At 46.0% G+C, this 25,930-nt stretch overlaps 1 protein-coding gene across 9 annotated transcripts in view; it reads left to right on the top strand.

Moving 5' to 3' along the window:
- Nucleotides 1-25,930, top strand: part of LOC120949094 (RNA-binding protein Musashi homolog Rbp6) — a 582,997-nt gene that overhangs the window by 207,705 nt on the left and 349,362 nt on the right. For all 9 annotated transcript variants that reach the window (XM_040366093.2, XM_040366102.2, XM_040366101.2 and 6 more), the window contains exon 4: nt 24,348-24,429. In XM_040366093.2, the coding sequence (XP_040222027.2) occupies nt 24,348-24,429 (82 nt within the window). The remainder of the gene's footprint in view (nt 1-24,347; nt 24,430-25,930) is intronic.

Genomic DNA, 25,930 nt, shown 5'->3' with positions numbered 1-25,930 from the left:
TGGTGCACGTGGTGGCCTGGATCGGTCGTATTTTTTGTTGTTGTTTACTCCACCTTTTCCCACTATCGCACATCACAACCAACAACAACTTCAATTGTGGTCGGCGGGTGTGCGTTTGCTTTCTCCCACACATACACACTCACACACGTTTGAAAAGTATGTGAGCTGAGCTTTTGGTGTGGCATTTTTTTAAATCTTCCCACCACACAGAGAGAAAGAGAGAGAGAGAGAGGCCTCTAGCACTCCAAAAATCTTTTAAACCACGTGCAAGGACGCGTGCCACCGTCGCTGTGTGTAGCCTAAAGGTGGGAAAGAATTCTGTCTTCCGATGCCGGTTTGGTTTGCGCTGCTTTTATCGGTCCCACCACGGCGAGAATGGCTGCGCCCTGGGCTCAAGGGATAAACGAAAAACCGACGTCCACGGAAAGGAAATTGAACAAAAAGCGTTACAATAAATCATACCACATAAACGGGGAAACTCGTGTGTATGGCTGTATGTGGGCTGTGTGTGAATGTTTGGTGTGGTGTGGTAATCCTTCGTCAAAAAACGAACGAAGAAGCCCTCCGCCTCCCCCCTTCCACCACAATCACACACAACTGCGAAAAGGATATCCTTCATTGCGGTGACAAAAGCTTTCGAAGCATAAAACGGTGTGTATGTGTGTGCAAGTGTCGTGTCGGTTTCATGTTTTACAGTACCCACGGCACCTGTGTGGAATGGGAAGGAATGAACACACCAGGAACCTAGTATTAGATATATGCAGTGATAATAACCTTGCATCGGTGTTTGTTTAAGAAATACGGCTACGAAGGTTGGAAGTGGAAACGAATCGTATTTATTACAGATTGATAGCCGCAACTGCCAAACTGTAAGAAATCCTTACAACAATAGATTTTTTTTTGTATTTTTGGTGATTTTTCTCGTATTACATTTGAAATCTGAAAATTTAATTCTTTGGATTCGTTTCTTTTTTTGTAAATGTTGTACATTTTTTGTTACAAATGATAAATGTCAAAATTTGAAAAGAAGAAATAGTTTTATTTCTTCAATTCTAACCCTTTTTAATTTTATTTTCTTAACTTTTAAACGTTGATTTGTGTGAATGGATGGAACAGTGACCGCTCCCGAAATTTGCTCAAACGAAACGATCACTTTCCTATCCCGATGCGATGCTTTGCCGTATTAAAAAGTATTTAAACATCAGAGCACAAAACACCAAACCTTGTTGTGTTGGCAGAGCTGCAAAACAAATCCGAAAAAGATTCATCCTCATCATCGTGGGTCCCATTCGGACGAAAGAGCGCTCCCGTCTCATCCTCTCCACCCTGAAGATGGTTCTAAATCTCTCATCCCCCCTTCCCGAAATGTACGTTACCGGGCATTACCTACGCGCCCTCAACTGCCCCTACCTTCCCAAGGGAATTTATGTTTCACCGTTTTATATCACGGTTCAGCCTCCGATGGTCCTCCTCCGCCAAGGCTGAGAGAAAGCCGAGGAGAAAACGTAAAAGCGTAAGGAAACCTGTTCCCGGTTTTGATCCTCTTTTAATTGAAAATATTTATTTGCTCAAAAGCACATTTTTCGGCTGGTGTATAGAAAGTGTATTCTTCATCCTTCGGTGCTCCATCGCCATGATTTAAGCCGCCGGACCGGGGGAAGGCACGGTATGGCGTGTCCCCTTTGGGCGGTGGCCCGAAGAAAGGGGGGGGTGGGGTGGGCAGGGCACACAATATTTGAGAAAGGTTGAGCCCTTCGGGCAAGCTGACACTTTCCGTATTTTGCTTCCGGCACAGCACTGAAGCATTGGACGAGTGTGTGTGTGTGTGTATGAGTGTTTAATTGTGCTGCCGGGGCAAATCGGGCAGAGGGCGCCAAGGACCGGGATGCTCAGGATATATACATTTGGCGCTCAAACGCATCACCCTCGTTAGTGGGATGGTTCTGAGGTAGGGTGGGGGAAAGACTTAATCCCTACCCTTCGCTGCCACCAATTTGTAGCGCCGCTGTGGTCGTCGTTGTTCTTGCTGCTTGCTGCTCCAATGCGCCTCCTCACATTGTGTGGCTCCCGTGGCAGCCGACGGGAGATGTAGCTGGCCAGTTGGTGGTGAGTATTTCATCATAATTTTTCGTCTGAAATAAATGCTAGACAAAACACCTGCCTTATCGTTTTGCTCGTTTTTTCTTCTTCTTTTTTCGTTGTTGTTTTTTTTTTGAGGGGATGAAAAGATGATAGGGAATGTGCTTAGGCTTGTTCAATTGTAAAACCCTCCAGCAGCGTCATCGTTGAGGCTCCTGGGCCCGGGAGCTTCAATAAAGCTGTAGGATGAGGCCCAGTGAATGGTAGAAAAGAAGGCTACGACCGCTTTAGAGGCACAAACACACACACACACACACACACACACTCATCCAGGGAGACTGATGAGACCGAATCGCTACCGAATGACCTGTCCGGGAGTGTTAAGCCCCGACGCAACCGAGAAAGCATTGGGGAATGTGCTGAAAATGCGTTGTGTGCTATTTTCTCATCTAAAACGCATTAAATGAAATATTTGGAGCGCTATTTTCTCTTTGCACTGTTTTGGTTTGTCAGCGCTCTGCCGCTTTACTGGTAAGAGTCGGTAAGAGCTACGATTGGTGACAGCAGCATTTCAATGGTTCGCTTTACTTAACAGATGAACGGCGATAAAGTGACGAATCATTTTGCAATTGTATACTTGTGGAAGGATTTGCAGTAGGATCAGCGACCGTGGGTAGAATGGTTGGGCTTTTGGTCAGGAATAATAACTTTACATTTGTATACAGTGTTCCATAAATATTGTTTTTTTGTTTTATGTTGTTTTTATTTATCTTGTTTCTTCTAAAAAGACTGAAAGTTGAGGTTAAATTTTCGAAAGATTTAACTTTTGAATTTTTGCTGTGATGTTTGCCTTACTTGAGCGATTGTAGAGTGCGTTTTAAGCATTACAACAAGGCTAGTAGCATATAAATTTCATTGCAGTTATTTTCTCAATTCAAAGAAGTATTTAGTTAAAATAAGCAACTAAAACCGAGTTTAGATGTACTGCTCAATTCATCGAGCAATGGTAATAAAATTGTGCAATAAAAGGCATGACCCTACCTTTAAACAGATTGTGTGGTGATATAGCATGATATAGCAACTAGCATGATATCGAAGGTAGTGGTTTTAGCTCGATTCATCTTTTTTGTCAAGATAAGCAAGCGATTAAATGTCTCTGATTCCTTTAACCACTCGGAACCAAACGAACTGTTAATAGCTGATGCTGCACTTAGCGAGTTACTTATCGACTAGTTAATTTATGTTATCTCTATCGCTGACGATTGTTGCTTTCGCTTTACGGTGGGAAAAAAACGTAATGGTGGTGGCACCTTAACTACCCCCCCTCCCACTCCCCCCCCCCCCCCCATCACCACCAACAGTGTGTAGCGCTGGTGACATAATTTGCACAATCGTTAATAAGCTTTTCCGAAATGGTTCCACGAACTGCTGGCGGCTTTCACCCCAACTTAAACGTCATTTCCGTCGATTCGTTTCATCGTCGATCAGCGAAAATCGGGGCGGCTCGCGCACTCCACGGCAGCAGCAGTGTGCAGTAGTGAGTAAGCGCTCTTTGATTTGTCTGTTTATCTAGTCGCTGAACCTAATCCCTATTTACTTTCAGCCGCACTTCAATGGTGCGATAAGCCGTGCATGAATTTGCTGGAAAAGCTCATCCTGGAAAAGTGGTTTCTGTGGTGTGAGTGTGTGTGTATGTGTGTGTGCGGATCTTCAGAAAGGCTTTTATCTGCAGCCGGATTCGCCCCAATCTCCGCCCAGAAGTGAAGCGATTACCGCAGCGAACCGGAAACGACATTTAGCGAGTGAATTATTTTATTGCGGATAACAAATTGTTTTACCGGCGTAAAACGGGAGACCGTTACAACGCGCTACACGTCTGCAGAGTTGTCGCGCAAATTTTGCAACAAAACTTGTCCACAATACAAAACTGCAGACGTCGGGCAGATTGCTTGGGGGGAACCACCACGGTGATGCTGTCTTGTTAGATCCGAGCAGCGGTTGTTTTTTTTTGTCGTTTATCTCGAATGAATATTGCTGGCGCTGGTTGGGCGAGGCTTTTTAACTGCACGAGAGCAACAATTTGCTCTCGTTATTAGATTTACTTCCCTGCGATGGGGGCGTGTATTCGAGATGTGCTGTAGAGAGGGCCATTTACAAGACAGAATGAGGTTAGAGTGCTGCCGAGTTCTAGTACGGGGGAACGTATTTTGCCAGCTCATCAGAACCGATTGGACAGCAGTTGGTCTTATGTTGTGCAGTGATTCCAGCCCAGTACGGCAGAGCGTTAAAGAGTATGAATGGTGGGGAGGCAGTACAAGACATCAAACGATGTCATAAATAAGGATGCAATCGTTCGTCACAAACGTACAATGATAGTGATAAATGTGACTATATGTCGTTTAAGTTCCGTTAGTGGTAGAAGAGTGTGTAATAAAAATAGCACCAAAATTAAGACAATAATAATAACGAAACCAAAAATAGAGAAAAAAATCTTATCCTTATTCACACCACCACTCCCGGCAAGCAGTCACTGACCCTTTACGAAAGCTTGTTAATTAAAATCAAATCTCTCCGGCACTATTTATCGGGTACGTAAAGGGAATGGTAGGAGAAGAGAAAAGAAAATCTCGCACAACAACATGTCCGGATCGGGAGCAAACATCGGACCCCGTGCGACGGTGTTGTGCACCGACATCAAGGGTGTCAAGTCAAGTGCCAATCCCAGCCGGTGGTCGTCGTAGTTTGTAGACGCGCTTCCGCAGGCACTCATGAATCGTGCCGTACTACATACACATACACACATACGAGTGACATTTCTGCTTGTGGAAGAATTTGTTCTGCAACCAGGCAGGCACACGCCGGATGTTGAGATGCAGCCAACCAGCAACGGGGTTGTGTGTACGCTTGCCGAGTTTTCCTGACCAGTGGGCTGGTGCATGGTTTTTGACTTGTCCGTGGGTGTGTGTGTGTGTCAGTGTGCGCAAGCCTTTGCTTATGAATATGCGAAACCACAAAGCTCTCCGCGAACGAGCTACTTCCGCCCTGGGTCAAGTGGCCGCCGTGGCCGTAGCGTCGAAGCTGCAGGGCGGCCGTTGCCGTCGGTAGGTTTACACGCTTCCGTTGGCCCGGTACGCATGGGTGAAAGGTTAAAATCGGAGCCAGAGCCCACCACTGCTAGGCCGGCACACCGCAGTAATAAAATCCTGCTCACGTACGCGCACCGTTGTGTCGCTCTCTGTCTCGCTGCACGCACGCACGCACCCAATGAGGATGCATCGCGGAGCATGCATGCGGTACAGCGTAGGCACCATGATCACGATGCCCCAGTGATGGATGGGCGCCGCTGGTGCAGGTATACTTACCTGTGAGCTGGTATGCCAATGGAAAGTTTCTGTAAGCTCCCTGGTAGTAGCGCCGCATATGGTGTTGATGCATTGAGTAGCATAGGCGGTGTGGGTGTGGTACATTTTTCATTCTACTGGGCACCTTCAGGCAAAAACCGGTGGTTTCGCACCAAACGTATCGGCCCAAGCTGCTACATTGACGCAAGCCAGTCCGCTGCCCGGGGAGGCTTTAATTAGATGGCGGTGGCCGTTTGTAGCGGCACTTATTGTGCGTTGTAATAGCAAAATTGTCTGCCCAGGCTCTGGATGGTGTGGCCTTGTCAGGGCTTGGGTCTACTTGCTCATACTCATGGGTGGGATCGGAACGCCAGTTAACATGCCAGTGACTTTCAGTCATCGGTAAGAGTTAGGGGGAAAGCTCCTTGTCTAGGGCTTTTAATTGGCATGGCACACAAAGGGGGGGGGGGGGGGGGGGGTATTAAACCGGGCTTCTTACGCCTTGTTTGGCGTGAAAGACCTTTATGCGTAACCCCAGTATAATTGTGAAATGTTGGTGGTTGATCGTTTTAGCTACAAAAAACTAACTAAATTGTCACAAATTTTTGAGAGTTTACTTTAATTCTTGCCCTCAATGGACCTATTATTTCTATTATTCAACAAATATTGTTTTCTGTATAAAACTTCAAAGTTTTGCAAGATATATAAGCACTCTTCAATGTTAACTGTTTGTATGCCATAAATATTGATAAAACGTCTAATAATAAGTAAAGTCTCCTGTGATATGCAATGTCTTTACGTTGAATTGTTCCAGAAAAAGAACATTTTGACGCTCCAATAGTTTCTCCAAAATGTTTTTGTTTTTTTCCCAGCTAAATGCTTCCCTAGGAATGTCTTAGTCTAATTTCGTAGAATCACGCACAATATGCGACCAAAATTTTCCTGACCTTGAACAATTGAATAACAGTTGTTTTTAATATTTCATTCCAGGTTCAAAGGATTATAGAACCATGGTTATAGAACCTAAATGGTTTGAAGCTTAACTTCACGTTTGATACGCTTAGTTAGTTGCCTTTAAACTAGACCTGTAATATTCATTCTTAGTACATAAGTTCAATGATGAGTTCAATATGAGAAGTTCAATGAATTCATCAGCCTTAAAAAGAGCCATTTTCCGAAATGTTGCCAAGAATTAATAAGGTCGGAAACCATCTTGCATACGCAATTGATCGTTTCTGTGTTTTATCGTCCCCCTCTAGAAGGGTGCGGTACGCCTGGCACAGCTTACCGCAATATATTGCCACTTAAAATTTTTCTTTGATGTAGCAAATACGAACTGTGCCGGGCGAACCGGATGTAAAATAATTGACCATTCATTGCAAAACCATCCCGCACAAGGTGCATAATGACACGAGCCAAGATGATTGCAGTAATTACACATCCTGTCCAGTAGCAGCAGCAGCAGCACACTTGGTGGGGTGGTTTTCGGATGAAATGAAGGATGCGAGCATAAGTGGAAGGAGCATATTGTGTATTAAGGTGAAGAAAATTCTCCTTCACTAACTCAATACCGAATCATTCACGCAAGGTGAGAGAGAGAATGTGTGTGTGTGTGTGAGAGAGAGAGAGAGATAAAGAGAAAGAGGGAACCAAAGAAAGAAAGGACAAGGTGATTGGCTTTAGCGTTTCGCTGCCGTGCTAAACTGCATTCGGCCCTCTCATCCTCCGGGTGGACAGTGCTTAACTTTCAGGAAGTAAGCTTGAAGAAGTTGCTCCATCCCGTTCCGGGGGTGTTCCCGGCGCAAACAGCTCTCAGCCAGCTCGGTGCCGGGACCGGAAAGCATCAAACGAAATCGTCTCGACGGTTTTGAGTTGCTTTCGGGCTCGTTAACTCGCCCTGCCCCGGTTGTCCTGGGTTATGGGTATGGGTATAGCTACATATATCGGTCGGCAACACGGTCTCCGAGAGTTACCGGGAGACCAAATGTAATTAAAATTGAATCCTAGCTCTTAACGTTTAATCTGTACCGAAACGAATCAACCAACCGCAGTGAAATGTGGGGGAGTGTGTGTGTGAGAGTGAAGGGTATGTGTCGGTTGGTGTGGTACGGTCGGCTTGATAGCGTCGCCCCATCGATCCTTCGTTTAACAGCCGGAAATGCGGGAGCAGTTGCGACGTCTTCGGTGGGCGTGCGGTAGAAGCTCACAATGTGTGTCATTAAAATGGAAATGGAAACATATTTAATTTCCCAGTCCCATTATGTGTTATTACTTCTTAAATAGTTTTATTGTTGTGGTGTGGTTTTACGCTGGTGTGCGGGCTTTCTGTTCTGTATGCAAATCGGAGAAGTTTGAAGGAGCTCTCAGCGCGTCCGACCGAGAACTTGGTGTTTAAACTCCTTTCCTGGCGGATCCTGGAGATTGTTGTCTGAGGATAGTGGGAAGGTTTCACCGGTCGAAGGGAAACGCTCGTTAGCCGTGTCGAGGACACGCCATAATTTCGCCAGCAAATTATCTCAAGTGTACGGTGTATCATGAAGATCTTGAAGAATGTTTTTTCCCATTTCAAAGGTTTTACATATGTCTTTTGATGTGAACATAATTACCTGCAATTTTTGTTGCACAAGATTCAGATGTTGATGATAATTGTGTCCATACAATGGATGATGTCATTCGTATAACTAAGGCGTTTGTTCTTTATGTTGTTCAAGAAAATTGGCAAGATGTAATCGAAATTCTTTAACAGACTCTTCATTTCTTTGCCACTGTTGCTACATTTCCCAATTGATTTAAATGATTTCATCCCAACGGGGTCTGATTGGTTGATGGTTAGGTAAAACTAACATGTTGAATCAGAAGAAGGTAGGTCTCGCCACCAATCCGTTGGAAACTCTCCCGTTTTGGTCGGACTATGGAGGGAAAGTTTTCGAGTACCATAAATTATACCGCTGATCTTTCTCTCCCATTCTCTCTATCCTACCCTAATCAAACGGTCAGTTTGGGGTCGATTGGAAGGAGCATCATGCTACGAACGAGTGGATCAGTTTGGAAGAAGAAGTGGATACGGTGGTATGCTACTGTGTGTGCTCTGTCTTTGCAGGGGGGAATACTCTTCAAAGGCAATTATGGTACCGGACTGCTGGTAAAGTTCGGAAATGGTATGATTCGACTTCCACAAAACAACTGCCTGATCAAAACTGATTTCCGCCCCAAATTCTCTTCCATTCTCTTCCAACGCATGCTGTCCATCGTCAGTGTAGAAATATGGATACAGCATCATCAACCACAATCAGCAACCCCGAATGCGAGCGTGAAAGAACAAGTTTGAAGTCTGTGGACCTTTCCGAGAAAGATATATCCGGTCACCGGTCTAGCTTTGTACGCCTGATGATGATTTTATTTCTTGTCAGTTTTTGGTCAAATTTTGGAGCGTTTCTGTGTGCAAGTAGTCTGGCATGATATCTTAATGCTGCAAAGCGGGAAAACATCGCGGTGCAAACGATCTAACCTCGCTTCAAAAACACACTGCTTGCATAACGGTTGTGTCATTTAGAGAAGATTCACTAATCGCTGCGCTGCGCTCCACTGCTGCCCAGTTTGGCAGCACAACATTTGCAGATGCAGAACCGGCAGGATACCGCATTTATGAGCATTGCGGTGTCGATGTTTATTGGCTAGCGGTAAACGGTTACGTCCAGTGACAAGAAGTCGTATGCAGATGGATTTATAATTGGAGTCTCGCAAAGGAATAAGTTTTTCTGAACAAGTTGATGGTTTGTGCATCGAGCGTAGGAAAGTGTTTTAGTTCCACCAGGCAAGAACTCAACGATCTAATACTTTAGAAGCTTGTAGGCGATCCGGGTGTGTTTGTCACAGCTCAATTCATTCGGGGACCAAACCCTTCGTAAAATCCGATGTACGATGGTTCCCATCTGACCCAAACATCACTGCACCAACGCTGTCATCTGACCTGTTCCTTGCTACGGACGGTCTGGGCAGTACTCGGGATCAAGATTTATCACTACGGAGGAGTAGGATTGGTAGCGGTTGGAGTGGTAGTGACAGAAATTTATATCGTCCAGAGCCCATCGTCCGCGCCTACCAACCGTGTGGCACTGGATCGACAGTGGTGCGGTGCGCCAAGACCCGAACCGAATAATACACGCGAATAGTGATTTCGTGGGCGAGCATCCGTGATGGCCTTCCGGCGGCGGCGAGCAGGCTTTTCGGCTGTGGACGCAAACAATCGTAGCAATGTTTCTTCGTACATCAAAGTGTCATTCGTTTCGGGGGCTGTTTTGTCGGGATTTGGGCCGTGTGAATTCTCACGGCTGCCAAGCTGGGACGTGACAGCGCGCGTTGTTGGGCCGACCGTTGGCGTGAATTGAAATGTTGTTCATGGTTTAATGAACCTCAGTAGCGGGATCCGAGCCGTGGTACAGTTTAGTTGCCTGTCGTTTGTGTGGGAGGTGGCAGGAAGGATCTAGAATGGGATAGATAATACTTAAATGAATGAATATGTGATTGTTTTTGCTACAAGCAGTGTTATATATTGAAAGCATTGATGACACACATCAGGAGAGATTCACTTACTCAGTTTTTAAGAAGCAAGCTTAAATAGACACAATGGCTAAACTAATTAATATCACTTTCATAGAGTATGTAGAAAAACTCTTCCGGTGGTGCATATGCCATACCAATACAACGGAGTTGGTCTCATTTACGGGGCTTCCTCGTTGATATGTATCCCTTTCGGATGAGCACATATGCTCGAACCTGTACAAACGAACATTTCGTACCAGTTTTCTATGTCTGGCAAAAACGGTGTACAACTCTAATGCTCCCTGTATAGCTCGCGGGGTTTCCCCCGCGGGCACATAGAATGCATGCGATACACCCAGCCTCACGGCCAAAGTAGCGCAATGTAAATGGTGTAATTGAATTCATTTAATTTCCTCCGTGCAACTTCGAGAAACATGAGCACAATTGCGGTACCAAAAGTATGCAGCACGGTAGCGGTGGCTGGATGTTGCCGCCTAACTTTGACGAACAGCGTCGTTGAACGGCTCCGTTTGCCCCCGACATCCTGAGCGCGAGCCGAATGTCGGTTGGGTAGGTTGCTGATGGAAGCAAACATCCTTCTCACTGCTCGCAGGATCATAGTAGTGCAGCAGTTTTGTAATTTCGCTTTAGCAACGTAAGCAAAAAATGAGCACATGCAACAAAAAAGGGGCAATGTGATGTGAAAAAGTGTGCCGGTGTAACAGAGTGAGTGTTATTTTTGACAGACAAATGAATCAAAAAACGTTTCCTGACTTGGCTTGCAGTCTTGTCAGGATGTGTTTGTGTGTGTCGTTTATTTGATGCAACCATCGCTATTATAGTGCAAGTTGCCAGCACTTGCACTTGCCAGCGTGTTGAATCATGCATGACATGTAGCTGAGTGATATGAGCCTTTAGTAATGATCATTATATGTCAGTGTGAATATGCTCTACCGCTCACAAAACCCCGCGCTGATATGGCACAACTATGTGCAACGTCAGTTTATTTCCAGGATACAATTTGAGAAACCAACCCTCCGATCTGCCTGGGCATCATTTTTCGTCAGCCTTTTCTTTAGCAAATTGCTCAAACTTTTTGCAGAAGATGACTTTTGCTCATGAAACGCGACCTGTGCACGGCCGATGGACCCATGCGGTTGATGCTCATGATGTCTAAAGTGAATGAATTGTTAACCATTGCAAATGATGCGAACCGCGCCCACGAAGACGTTGGGAAAATAAATTAAGCCAAAAGTTGATGTTGATTTGCCCTCGCACGCTCGCTCTCGTATGAACGGCGGGACATTGGAATGATCCGCATACAGCAGATTCAACATTTATCAGCGGGCAAAGAATAAATGCATTTGCACAGTGCGACACGGCGAGGGCGCAGAAATATGACACATTTTTGGTATTTCCCACGCGCCGACAGACGTCAGGGAACCGCAATACCGCAAACAGCACGTTGCCCGGCTTCCTTAGTTTGGCTTATGTTCATGCGAATGATTCGCTCAACCCGGCCGCTCCAAACCTTTCCAGCTGGTAGTGGTAATTGCAATCGAGTGAAATGAGCTTTTGCCGCTTATGAAATCTACCACCACCGAACTGCTGCCCAGGAGCTGTGGCCAAGTGATGTGCGATAAACTACGCGAACACACGAGCAAACAGCGAAATGAGAAAACACCGGCCCGAGAAAACTTCGCCCTGGCCGATCCCCCGGTCGTACCATTCGGGCGTGCACTGTTTGTTAAACATAATTTCGTTTCAAAAGAAGATAAATAGACGCGCGACTAGGTGGACTGGTTTGAGGGCGGGCGTAAAGATGGGAGGCATCTCAAAGAAGAGGATGGTGCGATAAGGAAAGATCAAGTGGTTCTGCTCGAGAAAGCTGCCGGAAAGGAGTGTGCAGCGAGTTCGAGCAGGCTTATCAGGCGGGGCATTTTGCGTAAGGGAACAGAGCTTCAGCCAAGTCAAGAAGAAGTCGTAATACGCTTCATTTCTTCGACACATCTAACGTTTGCTTAAGCAAACAAGGGCGACACGAGTGAAGTACTCTTTGTGCACCCTTGACAAAGTTCAGTTCCCAAGAAATGCTGACTGGTGAATGAAACGCATTGACAATTATTTACCCATTATCGGCATTATGATTTGCAGGCAAACTGGTTCTATGACGGCCTGTTTAGTCAACCTTTTCCGGCATTCAAAGTGAGTCTCTTTAAGCCTCTTTCATCTGCTGGCGTTACCCGCTTTGCATGAAATGCATTTTCTCCCACTCGCCTAACTTTCACCCTGTACCACAGCTAACCGCAAAGCGTAGTTAAACGAATAAATTTTCACCACAACTTTGAACAACTCCACAATTCTCTGGTCAGTGTGCCTCTTGCACCAACGGGTAAGATGCTGGTTGCTGGATACCCTGATTCGCACCAAGATTGTGTCAGGTTGTGAAGTGGGCCCTCTGTTTTCCTACTTTGAGCTCAAGATGGTGTTGGCTGCAAGGCCGTGGGTTGAAAATTAGTACCCTCAGATGGACCCCCGGAATGGTTTGAGTGAACAATTTACACTCTTTTACGGGGGAGGCAGTGACCGGGAGGCGGGTCAGGATTTACCTCAAGATTTATTATCGTCTAAATATTAAATTCTAAATACTTTCGACGCTGAAAACCCGGGCGCAAGAGACGACCCGGCCGAATCCATGTTGAAATCGAGACAATCTGAGATTCCATGTTTGCAAGCTTGTATGAGCGAGCGGGCCCAACCCGCTTGCTCTGGAGCACTGCTGCAGCAGCAAACTTGCAAACACCCATCCAAGTACGGAAGAGAAAAGTGCAGACAGTGCTGTTCCTGTCTTCCGGCCATCTTCAGTAATTAATTGTACTTTGTGCAGTTTTGTACGTCGGGCACTATTGCAGGACGGTACCGCTTGGATACGCGCGCAGTCGGGCGGTTTGCTGGATCTTGAAATCCTAGGATCTGCAGTAACTTGTTCCTGAAAACAGAAAGAAACATGTTTTTTGCGTTCTTCATCTCGAAAGGAGTTGAAACATTATTAAATGTTGTAGACCGTATTGCCGAATATTGTATTTTGGGCTACAGCTTTCGGTATTATATTGCAATGTGTTCTCCAAAAAGGCGTATATGGCGTGAAGCTGCCGGTACTTTAGATAAGAGGCTGAAAACCTCCGAACTACCAAATCTCATTATCCGTCCCCAAGTGGTGACACGCTGGCAGTCGAACGAGGCAACCAAAATGCCATTAGCCCGTCGATTGTCGCCTTGGCTCTCAGCCGCATCTTTCGGAGTTTTGCGTCTCGTGCACAACGCGAGGCGCGTCAACCTGCGAACTTAATGGGTAACGCCGGTTATCGACCGGCACCACTGGACTGTTGGGAGCCACAGAAGAGGCCTCATAAGAGTGGGTACTTGGGTGGGTGATGCGGTGCGTATTAGCAAGTCTGCAACTACATCAATTGTCACTTTGTGAGCTCATTTGTGGCCATTTGAACCTGAGCCGCCGAACCGTCCCCACGCGCTAGGCTTCGTTCCGTGATGCACTGGTGGTGATCAAGGCACAGTTGTCGTCCCGAAAGACGAAACACGCACAGCGGCGAGTGCGCTCGGTGCGAGTAGAATTAATTTTCTCACATCCTAATTAATCACATGAAATGTGCTGAATCGAGTGACATGCATAAGTCATGATGCCGTTGTCGCGTTTACACACGCTGGAAGTTCATACGAGATCCATCTATTGCTCGGCCGCAGGGCTGTCAGTTTCCAGTGTCGGTGAAAGTTTTGCTTGCGTTTGGAATGCATCGTGAACCTAATATGTGTGTGCGTGTGTGTAAAAGTGTGTGTTTGGTACAATTTGATCCCTATGGAGTCAGCCCAAGCCAGGGAAGAGTGCATCGATTGAGTGCCAATTGAAATTTTAAATGGCATCGTTTCGTTGGTAGCTTTAGCTGCCCAGAAGTGACCCCGTCCTGACCGGTCTTTGCTCTTTGGTGGTGAAATATCACACTAGCGTTCACTAGCGTTTTGGATCCGTGCATCCTCCCGCGTGTATCGTTGATAGCGGTGGGCTTGCCCTAGGTCCCGCAGGAGTCAGGAAGCTAATTAGCGATGGGTCAGTTAATTGATTTCGCTGGCGAGGCTGTGACAGCAGCAATGAGTTATTTTGTAACACAGTGGGGCGTGCTCGATGTGTGGTTTAGGTTGATTAGGGATTTAGTTATTAGGGAGTTTGAATAGAATTAATTTCATGCGATACCTTTCGATAATAAAATTTAATAAAAAGCTTTATAACACAACTGAATCCAAACGCGAACAACTCGCTTATCTTCCATCTAGATCGAATACTATCAATCAATCAACGATATGAATGTGCCCGTTTTACTAATTGCAGCACATTAATGATCATAATACCAGCGAACTGTTTGAGACCACTTTACCATTCACGGCTTCATCATTACTGTTGACTAAGCTTCGACGCTCCCTTCCTCATTGCCACTGTGCACCACGGGTACGAGATTGTCCAACGATTACGATTGCCCATTTTCTTCGCATTTACATTTGTTCGTCCGTGGGTTCGTCGGTTTGGAATACGTACCGGCCGCGAACTGCCTGCTGATAAACATCAGCTAGCCGGTATTGGAGATTGCAGTACACGAGCGCAGGACCACCATTCCATGACCCAGGAACACAGCAGGATCCTTTATTGATTAGTCAGTAGTTTTCGGTTTACGATCGATCGGTGAAACTGTTTCGTTTGTGCGACTGCTGGCGCTTCCTAGCCGACTGCCCACACCCAAGGGGAGGGGAATGGATTGCGTTCGCTTAATGATTGCATTTGGTACGAGCCACGACAACCCAGGATTTCGCTTATCAATGTCACAGTTTCACAGCAGGGGCTCACGGGCATCCACGGGTATTAGTTGCAGGCCTTCTGCGTCGCCGTAGTCTTCTCCCGCCCGCCTCCGCAGTGACGTGGAGTGGCAAACGTGACGTCTCTCGCACACGGGTATCTCCAACGGCGGAAGCGCATTGCGGCGCACGCACTGCCACGCTGGTAGCCGGGAATCGTGGTGAAGCGTGGCTAACACCACCCTGCTGCTGGGAAGGAAGGAAGCCGCCGGTTGGTCTGAAAGCGATAGCATGTTTGCTGGCTTTCGAGCTGTCAAGCTTGCATGTGGATGTGGGAATTTACGTATGTATGTGTGTGCTAATAGGGGACAACTCGTGGGCCGTAATTATATGTGTGCCTGCCAGCAAATAGTGACGGTAATTATGCGATGCAATATTGACAATCTATCAAAAACAGGGGGATGATTAGCGAGCCCGTGCCTGCTTGCGGACTGGCAGCGTACTGGCTCTCTTCGAATTGAGGCTTCAATGCGTTACGGGGGCGATTGACAGCCAGTAAAGCGGGTTTTGAATCAATAGAAAAAGCGCACGATTGATAGGTGTCTTTTCGTTGTTCATTTTAATTACCATACTCAAATAGGGTTGTAGTTACTTTCGGGTCGCCACTATCATTTGCCGCAACTTGCTATGGTGTATTGGTGTATAGACGGTATGCTTTGGTGCCTATGTTAGTGATTAAAACATAAGGTAAGTATTATATAAATAATATGAGATATTTTTGTATTGTACAATCTTATTGGCATTGGGTTGATATTGTTGACTATTACACAGAAATGCCAGATGTTAAAATATTTTTAAAACAATCAGTTCCAAACTACTCATTTAATCTTCCAAACTTCCAATGTTTACACAATACATTATATTTCGAAGAGGGAATAATTTATGCATTATGCTCCCCTGCCCAAGGCAAGGCCGGTTTGTTCCAACGTTTGGCAGTAAGGATAGTTTCTAACAGCATTCCGTGATCGTATGGACGATCGGTTGTCCATACAGTTCACAACTAAAAATGTTCACTTCAGTTCAGCATACGCTGGCAAAACGATGTGTGGCCTATTGCCGAACGACCTTCCAACAGACTTCAAAGTCCATTGTGTTCAACGCGCGTTCGAGCGCATAGCAGTTTTATCCTTGTACATACATGTCAGGGTGCATTGTAACATTAAACAGAAATACATTATTTGTCTCGATTGAACGATCATGATGGAAGTCCATTCTAGTTCCTCATTGTATGAGCTGATGTGTCTATCGTGAAATCGCCGTTGTATGATAGAACTCTATCGACTGTAAACAATTCTTTTCTTATTTCTTTGAAACAACAACAACAATGAATGAAACCTCGTTCCATCTTACCCAGCATTTCCCAATGTGATGTAATGCCAAACATTCAAAGCTACTTAACAGAATCAACCTACACAACGCTAATCCACGTTGATTTCATGAATCAGCGCCTCTCCGTGAATCGCGTGATTTGAATGGAAGTGCTTCGCTCAGCTTCAATTACCTTCAGTCACATCGCCTTGATCTCATTACTCTCCGGCACCGATTGAATGCTTTCATTCCCTCCACTTAACGACTGCCGCACAATTGATATTTACACCTACTTCAGCAATTTCACTACCGTCGAGCGATTGGTCTTTTCTGGTCTGGTGAAAAGAAAACCGTCAAGCATTTAATCTTACGCGTGAAAGAGGTGGTACGATTAGAGTGTCTGCCATTTCCAGAGAGGTGTGTGGGAGGAGGGGGGTCTTGGTAACGCCCCCCGTTCAGGCTTCCCATTTACCATATGACAATTGGCAAAAACGAAAGCACCCATCGAAGGGTAATGATGGCAATCGGTATCACGGTGGTGTACTACAATTTCGGAAATACTTTGACTCGTTAAAGTTAACAATCCCGAACGCATAAAAGAACCGGTACCGGTACCGGATGAATGGGAAGCACACATGAAACGTAAATGGATTGAGTAATCCCAATTCTTCTTGTTTTTGTACGTCTGTGTGGAATGTACGTACAGGGTGGATTGCTTCCAGTCGATGCCCCACTGCCCTATACGGTGCGTGTTTGATGGTTTAAAGTAAGGCTGTCTTTAAGAAGCGCCTTGATGCGTGTGTGAAAAACTTACTCGTAATGACCTATCATCAAGCGCTTCGCAGAAGTGTCCATCGTTGGGAATCTGCCGGCCTTTGCAGAGTGGTTTAATCGAAAGTTGGAACGCATTGATTGCTGGTCAGCTCCGGAGCGGCTGCCGTTTGAAGAAAATGGTCTACATTTGTGCGAGCACTGCAGCAAATCCCCGAGCACCAATCACGCATGCTACCAACCCCACCTTATACGTCCAGTTCAAACAAAACATCATTATCCTTAGCACAATTCTTGGCACCGTTCAAGGAGGCAGTGTTTTTCACTCTTCCTATCTTCCCGATTCTCTTGTCCTAGCTTCGCTCCGACATCTTCTGGATGTGGGATTGCTTCTGCTAGGCAATTCAAAACGATGAAGGAACACATTGAAACACCTTTTTTGTGTGTGTGTGTACATGCGTGCGTCTGTGTGCGTGCCACTCTGTTGGTATTATCCACTCCATCATCCATCTCACCGAGCACATCATCCCTGGGTGGATGATGCCGGACGACAGCTAATGGTCCGATGAGCTACGAGGGGGGCCACGGGCTTCTAACGTTCTTCTCGAGTGCGAACGTGAACTGATAGTGGACGATTTTTTGATGCTCCTGGGAAACTTTCATTTTGAAGAGGATCCCCCGTCCTTTACATCCGCTCTTCGCCGAGTGACTTTTACACCCCTGGACGGGGGACGGTCCTGAAGCTCACCCTGCCTTGGACGGGCAATGATGACGACGTTTATCATCAAAGGCATAACAATAAAATCGTACAAAATGATCGCCCGCTTACTCCTCACACTGCTGCCACTCGAAACCGCTCCCTGTGAAGGAAGTGCGACCATTTGCGACCTTCACCGCTTGCTGCTCAGCAGCAGCGGCAGGCACGTCCTATTCGTCTCGGGGAATAAGGGTGATAGAAATTATGGCACAAAAAGTAGGATAGACAAACCGAAAAGCCGAACTGAAGAACTGCCATCTCTGCCGCCGTTTTTACGCGCCTGACGACGACTACTTACGTCTTTTGCTTAAGAACTCCCGGGTGGCGAGGGAAGGGGCAGGGGGATTGGGGGGAGGGGAGGAAAGAAAGCGTTTGGAAGGAAGACAATTCCCGGGCAATATCGCACGGGGCCACTGGAGACCGGCTGGGGACTCGCAACGATTACCGGGGCGACGAATGACCACTTCTGCTGACGTAGATCGGAAAAAGTAATCTCACCGGTTTGAAGTGATGTGTATTCTTCGGGTTTCCATTCCCTCCCTCTCTGGCTGTGGTTAGAATTAAGCCAAACCGAACGCAGTCCCATGCTGCTGACGGTCGGACAGCTGGAAACGATTTCTAACGAGCCCATCTCGATAAGAGTCCGAGAGTGATTTATCTCGCAAGACAATGGGAGACAAACTGGTGCCCTACGTTCTGGAGGGTGGCGGGTGGGTTGAGGATTCCGTGGTGCGGCAGGGCGGGAGACTTCGGTACCCAAAGAGTGGGGCCTTCCTATAACACATATGTCCCCGGGATTCACCACTCGCAAGACCTTTACCACCCCGTCGGGCTGTTGGTCAACAGCGTGCTCCGCGTTGGGGTGGACGTTTGCTCTTATTAAAACTTCTGCCACTTGAAGAATTGGGCAACGGGGTGTGAGGGGGGTTGGTGGAAACCTTGAAGGACAGTACTCCGATTATTTTTTCGGCTTCAGCTACTGCTGGTCCACTCTGCGTGTGCACTAGCTGGTGGAGTGTGAAAGGGGCCATACCCCAGCTTCATTCCGTTTCGGGTGAATAAAGTTCGGTACAGTACTCGTGATGCCTTTCGCAACGACACTTGGGTGTTGTGTAAAGTAAACTAGCTCGCCTGAGTTCGGAATCTCATAACGTCCAATTATGATGCTAAACTCCTCAAGTATATTATTTCATATCTGTCACTTAAATATGTGTGGTACCGTTCGCCTGGAACTGGTGGTCGTACCGTGGAGCAGTATTCCATACTTCAGAGCGAGAGAGAGAGACATAGAGTAGGATAAAAGTGTTCTGCCCCATCTCCCGACGGGCAACACACAGTTATGCGTGTCAAAGTATATCCTGTGACAAGCACAAACACACACACACACACACATGGTCGTGGTGTACGTACAGCAGCTGTTACAGGCCGCTCTGTTTTGGGCTGCAATGTACTCGGTCGTTCAAGCAATGGTTAACTTCCTGTCCGAGGCAAGTGGACACTTTCGGTATGAAAATGAACTCTGGGGGGGCCGAGTTATGAAATATGAGCTCGATCAGTACAGTGTTTAACCGGACACACCCATACCACTTACTATGAGGGAGCTCTGGCTAAAGCTATTGGCGAGTCCCCGGACCGAAGCTAGTCCAAAAGTGCCAGTGGTAATGGCTATTAGTAGTGTCTGTGTGTGTGGAGAAAATCGGCTTCAGCCTAATTGCGTTCAAGATTTGTTCGCATTTCTTCTCAGCAGAGCAAATGGTACCAATGCCCATATATTATTACACCCATGCTTTGCATGTGTTTAATGTGTGCTCTCTCCACTAGATTACACATGCCGCCGGAATGGTCGATAAATTAAATGTCCCATTCACCGAGAGCACAAACAAAAAGAAAAAGATAACTGTAAAAAAAAACCGAACACACGAAAGGTGTAAATTTAATTTACACTTCTTTTTCGCTTAGAACCCACAAACCCCCGGGCATTCCCGGGGCGACCTTATCTTGCCCGGCGCGTTAGTGATGTGCTTTTATCCTCCCTGACACAAGAATGGACGAATTTTCACTAATAGAAAACGAGTTCTTTTGTGTCGAATCTGTAATGGGACTGCTCACACATGCACACACGTGCAGCGAAAAAAAGGGGGTAGGAAAATAAGGCTACGAGTGTGGCAAAACGGTTGAAAAAGCAACAAAAACAAGGAAAATACCCTCCACTCCTCCTTCGTTTCTCGCTCCCAACCTCTTTTATAAAGCGCTAAAGGATTAATACCACCTACAAAGTATTACCCCAGCGCCAACAAAAACCATCATATCAGCGCCCGAAAGTATACTCTCATTGCCATTTCCCCCCCCCCCCCCCGGTAACACAATGGCCTATTGTTACTTGGCCTTTTGCATTCGGTGCTTTCCGTTGATAGTTTCTGGACTTTTTTTTTCTAATACTACTGCCCTTCTGGCATGGCTTTTTGTAGTATACGCGCGTGTGTGTGTGTGTGTGCATGTGGCCCATTTGCCGCTTTACGTTCCGGTTTATGATACGTTTTCGCAAGCATGCCAACTGAATTGAGCTTTCAGACACCGTCCGCCCGCCTCGGTAATTGGCTTCCCGGTCCTCCACGGCCGCTCAATGAGCCCTCCACAATGGGTGCTTGGAAGCAAAAACAAGAGACTCCGTGGGGGAGATGGTGGAGAGGGGGAGTTAGCAATCTGGCCTAGGATGCGCCCGGCTGGCCGGCCGGTGATGATGAGACGATGGGGCCAATGATCATGCCATCCTCCCGTACGAACCTGAGATAGGAAAACTTTAATGAAACCTAGCGAAGGTACCTATTTTTGGTTTTAAAACAATTTCTATGTTCAACCGATCCCCAGTAGAAGAATTTGATAAAAACCACTCCACCCTTTCTCTCACTCTCTCCCTCTTTCTCTGCCCCCTGCCAAACCCGGGAACCTCTCGGTGCCATTTCTTTTCCGCTGGGCGATAGGGCAAAAGGGGTTCCCCTCTTTCTGTTTTCCTTCCCGTTTGTCGGGCTCCATTTGCACAGTGTGTGTGTGTGTGTGTGTGTGCGGCTGTGCGTGTATGTTTTGTTCTAGGTTAGAAGTTTTTGTTTCGGCGGATCGGGTCATCTTGTGCCGGCGTTGCTATTTCCAGTGAGCCTTTTGGCTACCGGGACCTACAAAAAGGGATTTCCTTTCGCCACAACGAGCTAATGCACAGACCGCAGACTACGCACACATACACTCATACACAGTCACAAACACATGCAAGAACCACAGCCTTACGGCCTACTGGGGGCTCCAGCCCAAATAGAGGTGGAAAATGTTTTGCATACCTTTCGGGGGGTATGCGTGTGTGTGTGTGTGTGGTTGCTTGAGAGCAGATTAAACATCCTTGCTGTTGAAGATGTGCGTTTTAGATAGTGATTTTATTTTTAACTTCAAATTAAAATGTTTCGAAACTTTGGCATAAACATTTACAACGCCATTAGCCAACACGGGAAGGGTGTAAAAGGATGGTGCGTTGCGAACGATATGCATCTCAGGATGAACGTCATTAAGCTTGAAGTCATTATGCTATGGCGATACGAGAAAAATGTTTCAAAAAGAGCTAGTACCAAACCCTCAAACACATCAAGCGATCTTTGTAAGTGAGCCATTCCATTTGATTAACTATTGAATTCTTTGTGAAGGCATACAAAAAATCTCACAAAAGTGAAATGAAGTGTTGAAAAGCTGAATAAACTGAACGCTTAGACTTAGATTGAGCTAGAGTTTTGTGACCGTTGTAGCAAGGCATCTCGCATTGCATTGCTTTCATTGCATCTCGCTTTGAGCTACAAACTATCAATTAGAAAAAAATAACTTCGGGAAATATAAATGATTTAAAGAACAAGGTTTGCACCTTTACTAATAAAAAAAGTTTAATAGAAAACAAAGGCAGAATATCTAATTACAATATACTAAAAACAATATGAATATATACGTTGAATTCTATTTTTCAAGCATTTACACGCACACAATTTATATTGTTTTTCTTGCCAACTCCACAAGACACGTATCTACGATCATTGGCCGTTCGATTAAAAGCATCTTACGGAAGAAGCCACAAAACTATCCGAACTATTTCAAAAGAGATTACCAGTCCCGTTCGACAACAACGGGGCAGCATCACCTATCGAGACCGGAACTGGTAAAACCATCGCCAAGCAAACGAGCAGCAGCTGCTGCTGCAGCAAAAACTACGCACCAAGAAATGCAATCCTCACCTAAACAACGGTCCAAGTGGCCAAGCGGGGGTGCTTCCTTGCGGCAGGAAGTCTGCTTTTTAATTGTCGCTGGTTGTCGCCCCTCTCCGCTCGTTGATACCGACAGGCATTACCGTCACTCTGTGCCAACGTGTGCCGTACGGAAGACCTCACTTGCGTAAACGCTGTGGTCAGTTGTGAAAGCTTTGTGTTGTTCTAATCTTCATTGCTAAATTTAACACCATCTCGCCCACAAGCTCTCATTCTGTTGCCCTTCTGCCCTCCTGCCTATCGTTTCCCATTTCCAATGTACGAACGTGTTGCAATTTTCTTTCCCCCCCCATAATAAACGCACTTTTGCAAAGTATTCTAATTTTAATAAATCTGCCTTTCCCATGTACAGGCAACACTGCTCGTGGGCTCGAACTTGGTGCGAAAAGCACGCGAAGGGGTGGCTCGGGTGTTAGCAACACCACAAACGAACCCGGCTGACTGGAAAAGGGTGAAGAGGGTAGCAAAGTTTTACCCCTTTTACGCCTTAAGTGCACGCAAACCACCCGCGCCAACCTCTTTAGGGCTAGCGCCGTCGCCGCTCCTTGTGCTCGCTCGGTATTGCTCGCTCTCACATTGGGCCCACTGGTGGGTTCGGTCGTTTGAAGTTGGGAAAATATTCAAATTAATATCTTTACCATAACCGTAGCTCTCGTTGCCCGCACGCCTTTAGAGTTTACCCGTTGTGGACGGGTGTACAAGTTCGGCTATGTATCTTACAACCTCCAGCACACTCCCCCGACAGCGGTATGCATGTGAGTGGAGAATAATTTCATTTACCCAACAAGGCAGCCCCGGCTCTCTGCAGAGCTCTGCTTCCAGGGAAAAGGTGTACACCGACAGTACTGAGCACAAACTTTACCGCAATTACCTCCTTTTTGGCCGTACGCATACCACCACCACCACCACCACCACCACCACCACAATCATCTCAGAAACTCTGTCCAGAAAGGGGACTTCTTCATCTGTTGTGAAGAAAGTGTTTGCGTGTGAGTGAATGTGTGTTGGGTGGTAATTTAATTCCTATAAAAGTAAGTGTTAAATGTTTCGAAAAGATTAATCTGGGAAAGTTTAAATGAATTAAGTAAATTTATTTCTAATTTGAATCACGAGCTCGCTCCTGCTAGAGAAGGAGGCGTTGCCTTTTCTCTCGACGACTTATGGCGAAAGTCCTTATCCCCCGCCGTTCTCCAGAGCCATCCTCTTCCCTTCGGGTTGATCTTTTCGGGATCACGGACTCCTTAATATCTCTCAATAAGTCAAGCCACCCGGCCCGGCCGGGCAGGCTCGACTCGTGCGATGAAATAAAGGCCAATCGTGAAACACTAAACCCTCCGTGGCATCCGTCTCACTGCTGCTGACCATTTAGCGGCCATCCGTAAGGTAGTTAAAAAGGGAGATTATTGTTTCCTTCTCCCCCCCCTCGCCGTGTTCGACGGTAGGCCGTGAAGAATTGTTCTCCCCCAAATTCGCACGATTTGCCCATTTCCGGTTGCATTGGCCGCAGTTACATCGGGTGGCTTTTGCTGGTAACTGGTCACGTTTGTGCCAAACCCGACACGCTAGCAAAATGGGAAAAGTGCCGAAGAAAGGAGGGATATAAATAAGCGAACTGAATGCCCCAAACCGGAGCAGATTACCATTGTAACACGCGGGGGAAGAAGCGTGAAATAAGCGTGAGGGTGAAAGGAAATGGATTATTGTCGCATATTTTTCGTGAGCGCGCGCGCCTCCAAAACGTTGGGAAGGTGTTAGAATTCATAAATGTCAGGCCATTAAAAAAGTTTTATCTTTTGCAAAGAGCAGCACCCACCCGCCACCTGCCCCCACTCGTTTGACTTTCTTCCAGGTTTTGCTTTGAAGGAGCTGCGAACTGGGCATGTTGCGTTTTGTAAAGCTTTTGTTTTGTACGGCTACGCTCGTCCGTTTCCATCATGGCAAAGAAGGTTCCAGTTTTACGTGACAATATTATGTGTTTTATTCGTTGGGATGGAGGGGCTGTTTCCTTTCGAGAGCTGTACTTCCCAGCAGTTCTTCACCTCAACCGAGCGAACGCTGGCGAGGAGGAAAATATTTATGCTAACGAGAACATTTCAATCCCATTCACAACTGGCTCGAAATTCATCGCAATGTGAAACGGTTTCTCTCGCGTGGCAGTATGTTGACAGGGCGTAAAAGAAAGACGGCCCAAAACGGTTGCTTTATTAAGGTTTTAAACGTATGAAAAGGGTTCTCTTAAATTGTTGTTCTTTTCAGCTCATTTGCTATGTAACACTGATCTATTTGCTCACTAATTGTTATTCTCCTGTTGTTTTTCTCTCTTTTATCCACTAACAGAAAGCTTGAGAGACTACTTTAGCAAATTTGGAGAAATTACAGAAGTAATGGTTATGAAAGATCCCACCACAAGACGATCGAGGTAAGTTGTAGCATGTAAATTATGTTCCTGGTCTAGTTTAAGCTGATGTGATGAGCATACTATTTTTTTGCCCTTTAAAAGAGTTTGCTAATGTATGCTATTTGGTTCTTTGTTTTGAGTTTTTGCCATTTGCTTTGTTTTTTGTAATATTTTTGTACTTATGATGTATTTTTCGTTGTATTACACACCTGTTATATTCAACATTTCTCGATTATAAACAGCTGTTTGAGAAGAATTTGGTTATTAAGTGATTCATTTAAATTGGTGATTTCCATCGGTCAACTGTTAATGTTTTATCAGAACTTTTAGCACAGTTTTGTGGTAATTTTGTGAAGAAAAAAAGAAAACTAATAGAGAATTGAATCCCATCCAACGGAAGGTGCCCGATGCGCCAGGTGAAATAATTAGAAAATAAAGAACTTTCACTACGGTCATAAATTTCATCAACTAATCACACCCACATCCAGCTAGACCGCCACCATTGGGGGACACCGTGAGAGAAGATTCGGGAAATTTCTTTCATTATCCTCACCTGAGCCTCCGCTCCCTTGTGCTTCTCCAGACGGGCCCCTAATGATATTGCGGCGGAACGTTTTGGCCCCCGGCCGAGAGAAGGCTTCCGTGATTCCGTTCCGGTGCGCACCGTGGCAAATCTCTGCTAGTAATTAACTGTTTCTCGATACCTTTTTGGGCAGGGACCGCTAATGGGGAGTTTAGCGTTGAGCGAGGGGGAGCCGGCGTCGGTATTTGGCGTGAATTATGTTTCGTTAGTAAAAAAGCGTAACGAAAGGTACTATGCTGTACTTTAGTACAGTGCACACACACACACACACAGCCACACATAAAGTTGCAAATAGTCGGTGTCGTGGTCGAGTGTGGTCAAGTGCATGCACAAATGGCCGGATGCTTTCATCCTGCTGCGCTCCCATTCTCGCTATCAGTGGGCTCATATTTTATGACGTGTGTTCGTGCACATGTGTGTGGCTTTATGTGACTCCAAGGAAACATTTCCGGTGACACATCCGTGGATTGCGTTTGGTCTAAAAGTCATTTGCAATGGTTTGCGAGAGGTAGAATTCGTTTTAATGTGCACCTTGGCCTGTGGCGCTCCGCCCAACCAGAGATCATAGATTTTCATTTGCTCTGGCTGTCATGTGTGAGTGTACAGGGCCAATGCTGACATGCCTCCACGAATTGGCTCTATTTTACACACCTTTTTTTTATTAAAATCGAGCTGCTCAAGCCACGGAAGCAAACGAAACCATCTTCAGTGATTGATGCAAAAAAGAGAGAGAAAAAAAAATGCAAACAAAGAAAACATTATTGGAAACGGCCCCAATGCTTCTCACGTTTCAATACACACCCTTCACGCGGTGTAACTGCTTCGAAAAACAATAACAATTTGTCTTTCGATAATGATGATCTATTGTAAATGGTTTTCAGTGTATTTTTTTATTTTTATACAAGGAATGGGGATTTTCTCACGAGACACAATTTGATT

This window comes from Anopheles coluzzii, chromosome 2, assembly GCF_943734685.1.
Source record: "Anopheles coluzzii chromosome 2, AcolN3, whole genome shotgun sequence".
In the NCBI taxonomy this organism is placed as follows: Eukaryota; Metazoa; Arthropoda; class Insecta; order Diptera; family Culicidae; genus Anopheles; species Anopheles coluzzii.
The sequence above is the reverse complement of the archived record's forward strand: the minus strand, read 5'-3'. Positions and strand labels throughout refer to the sequence as shown.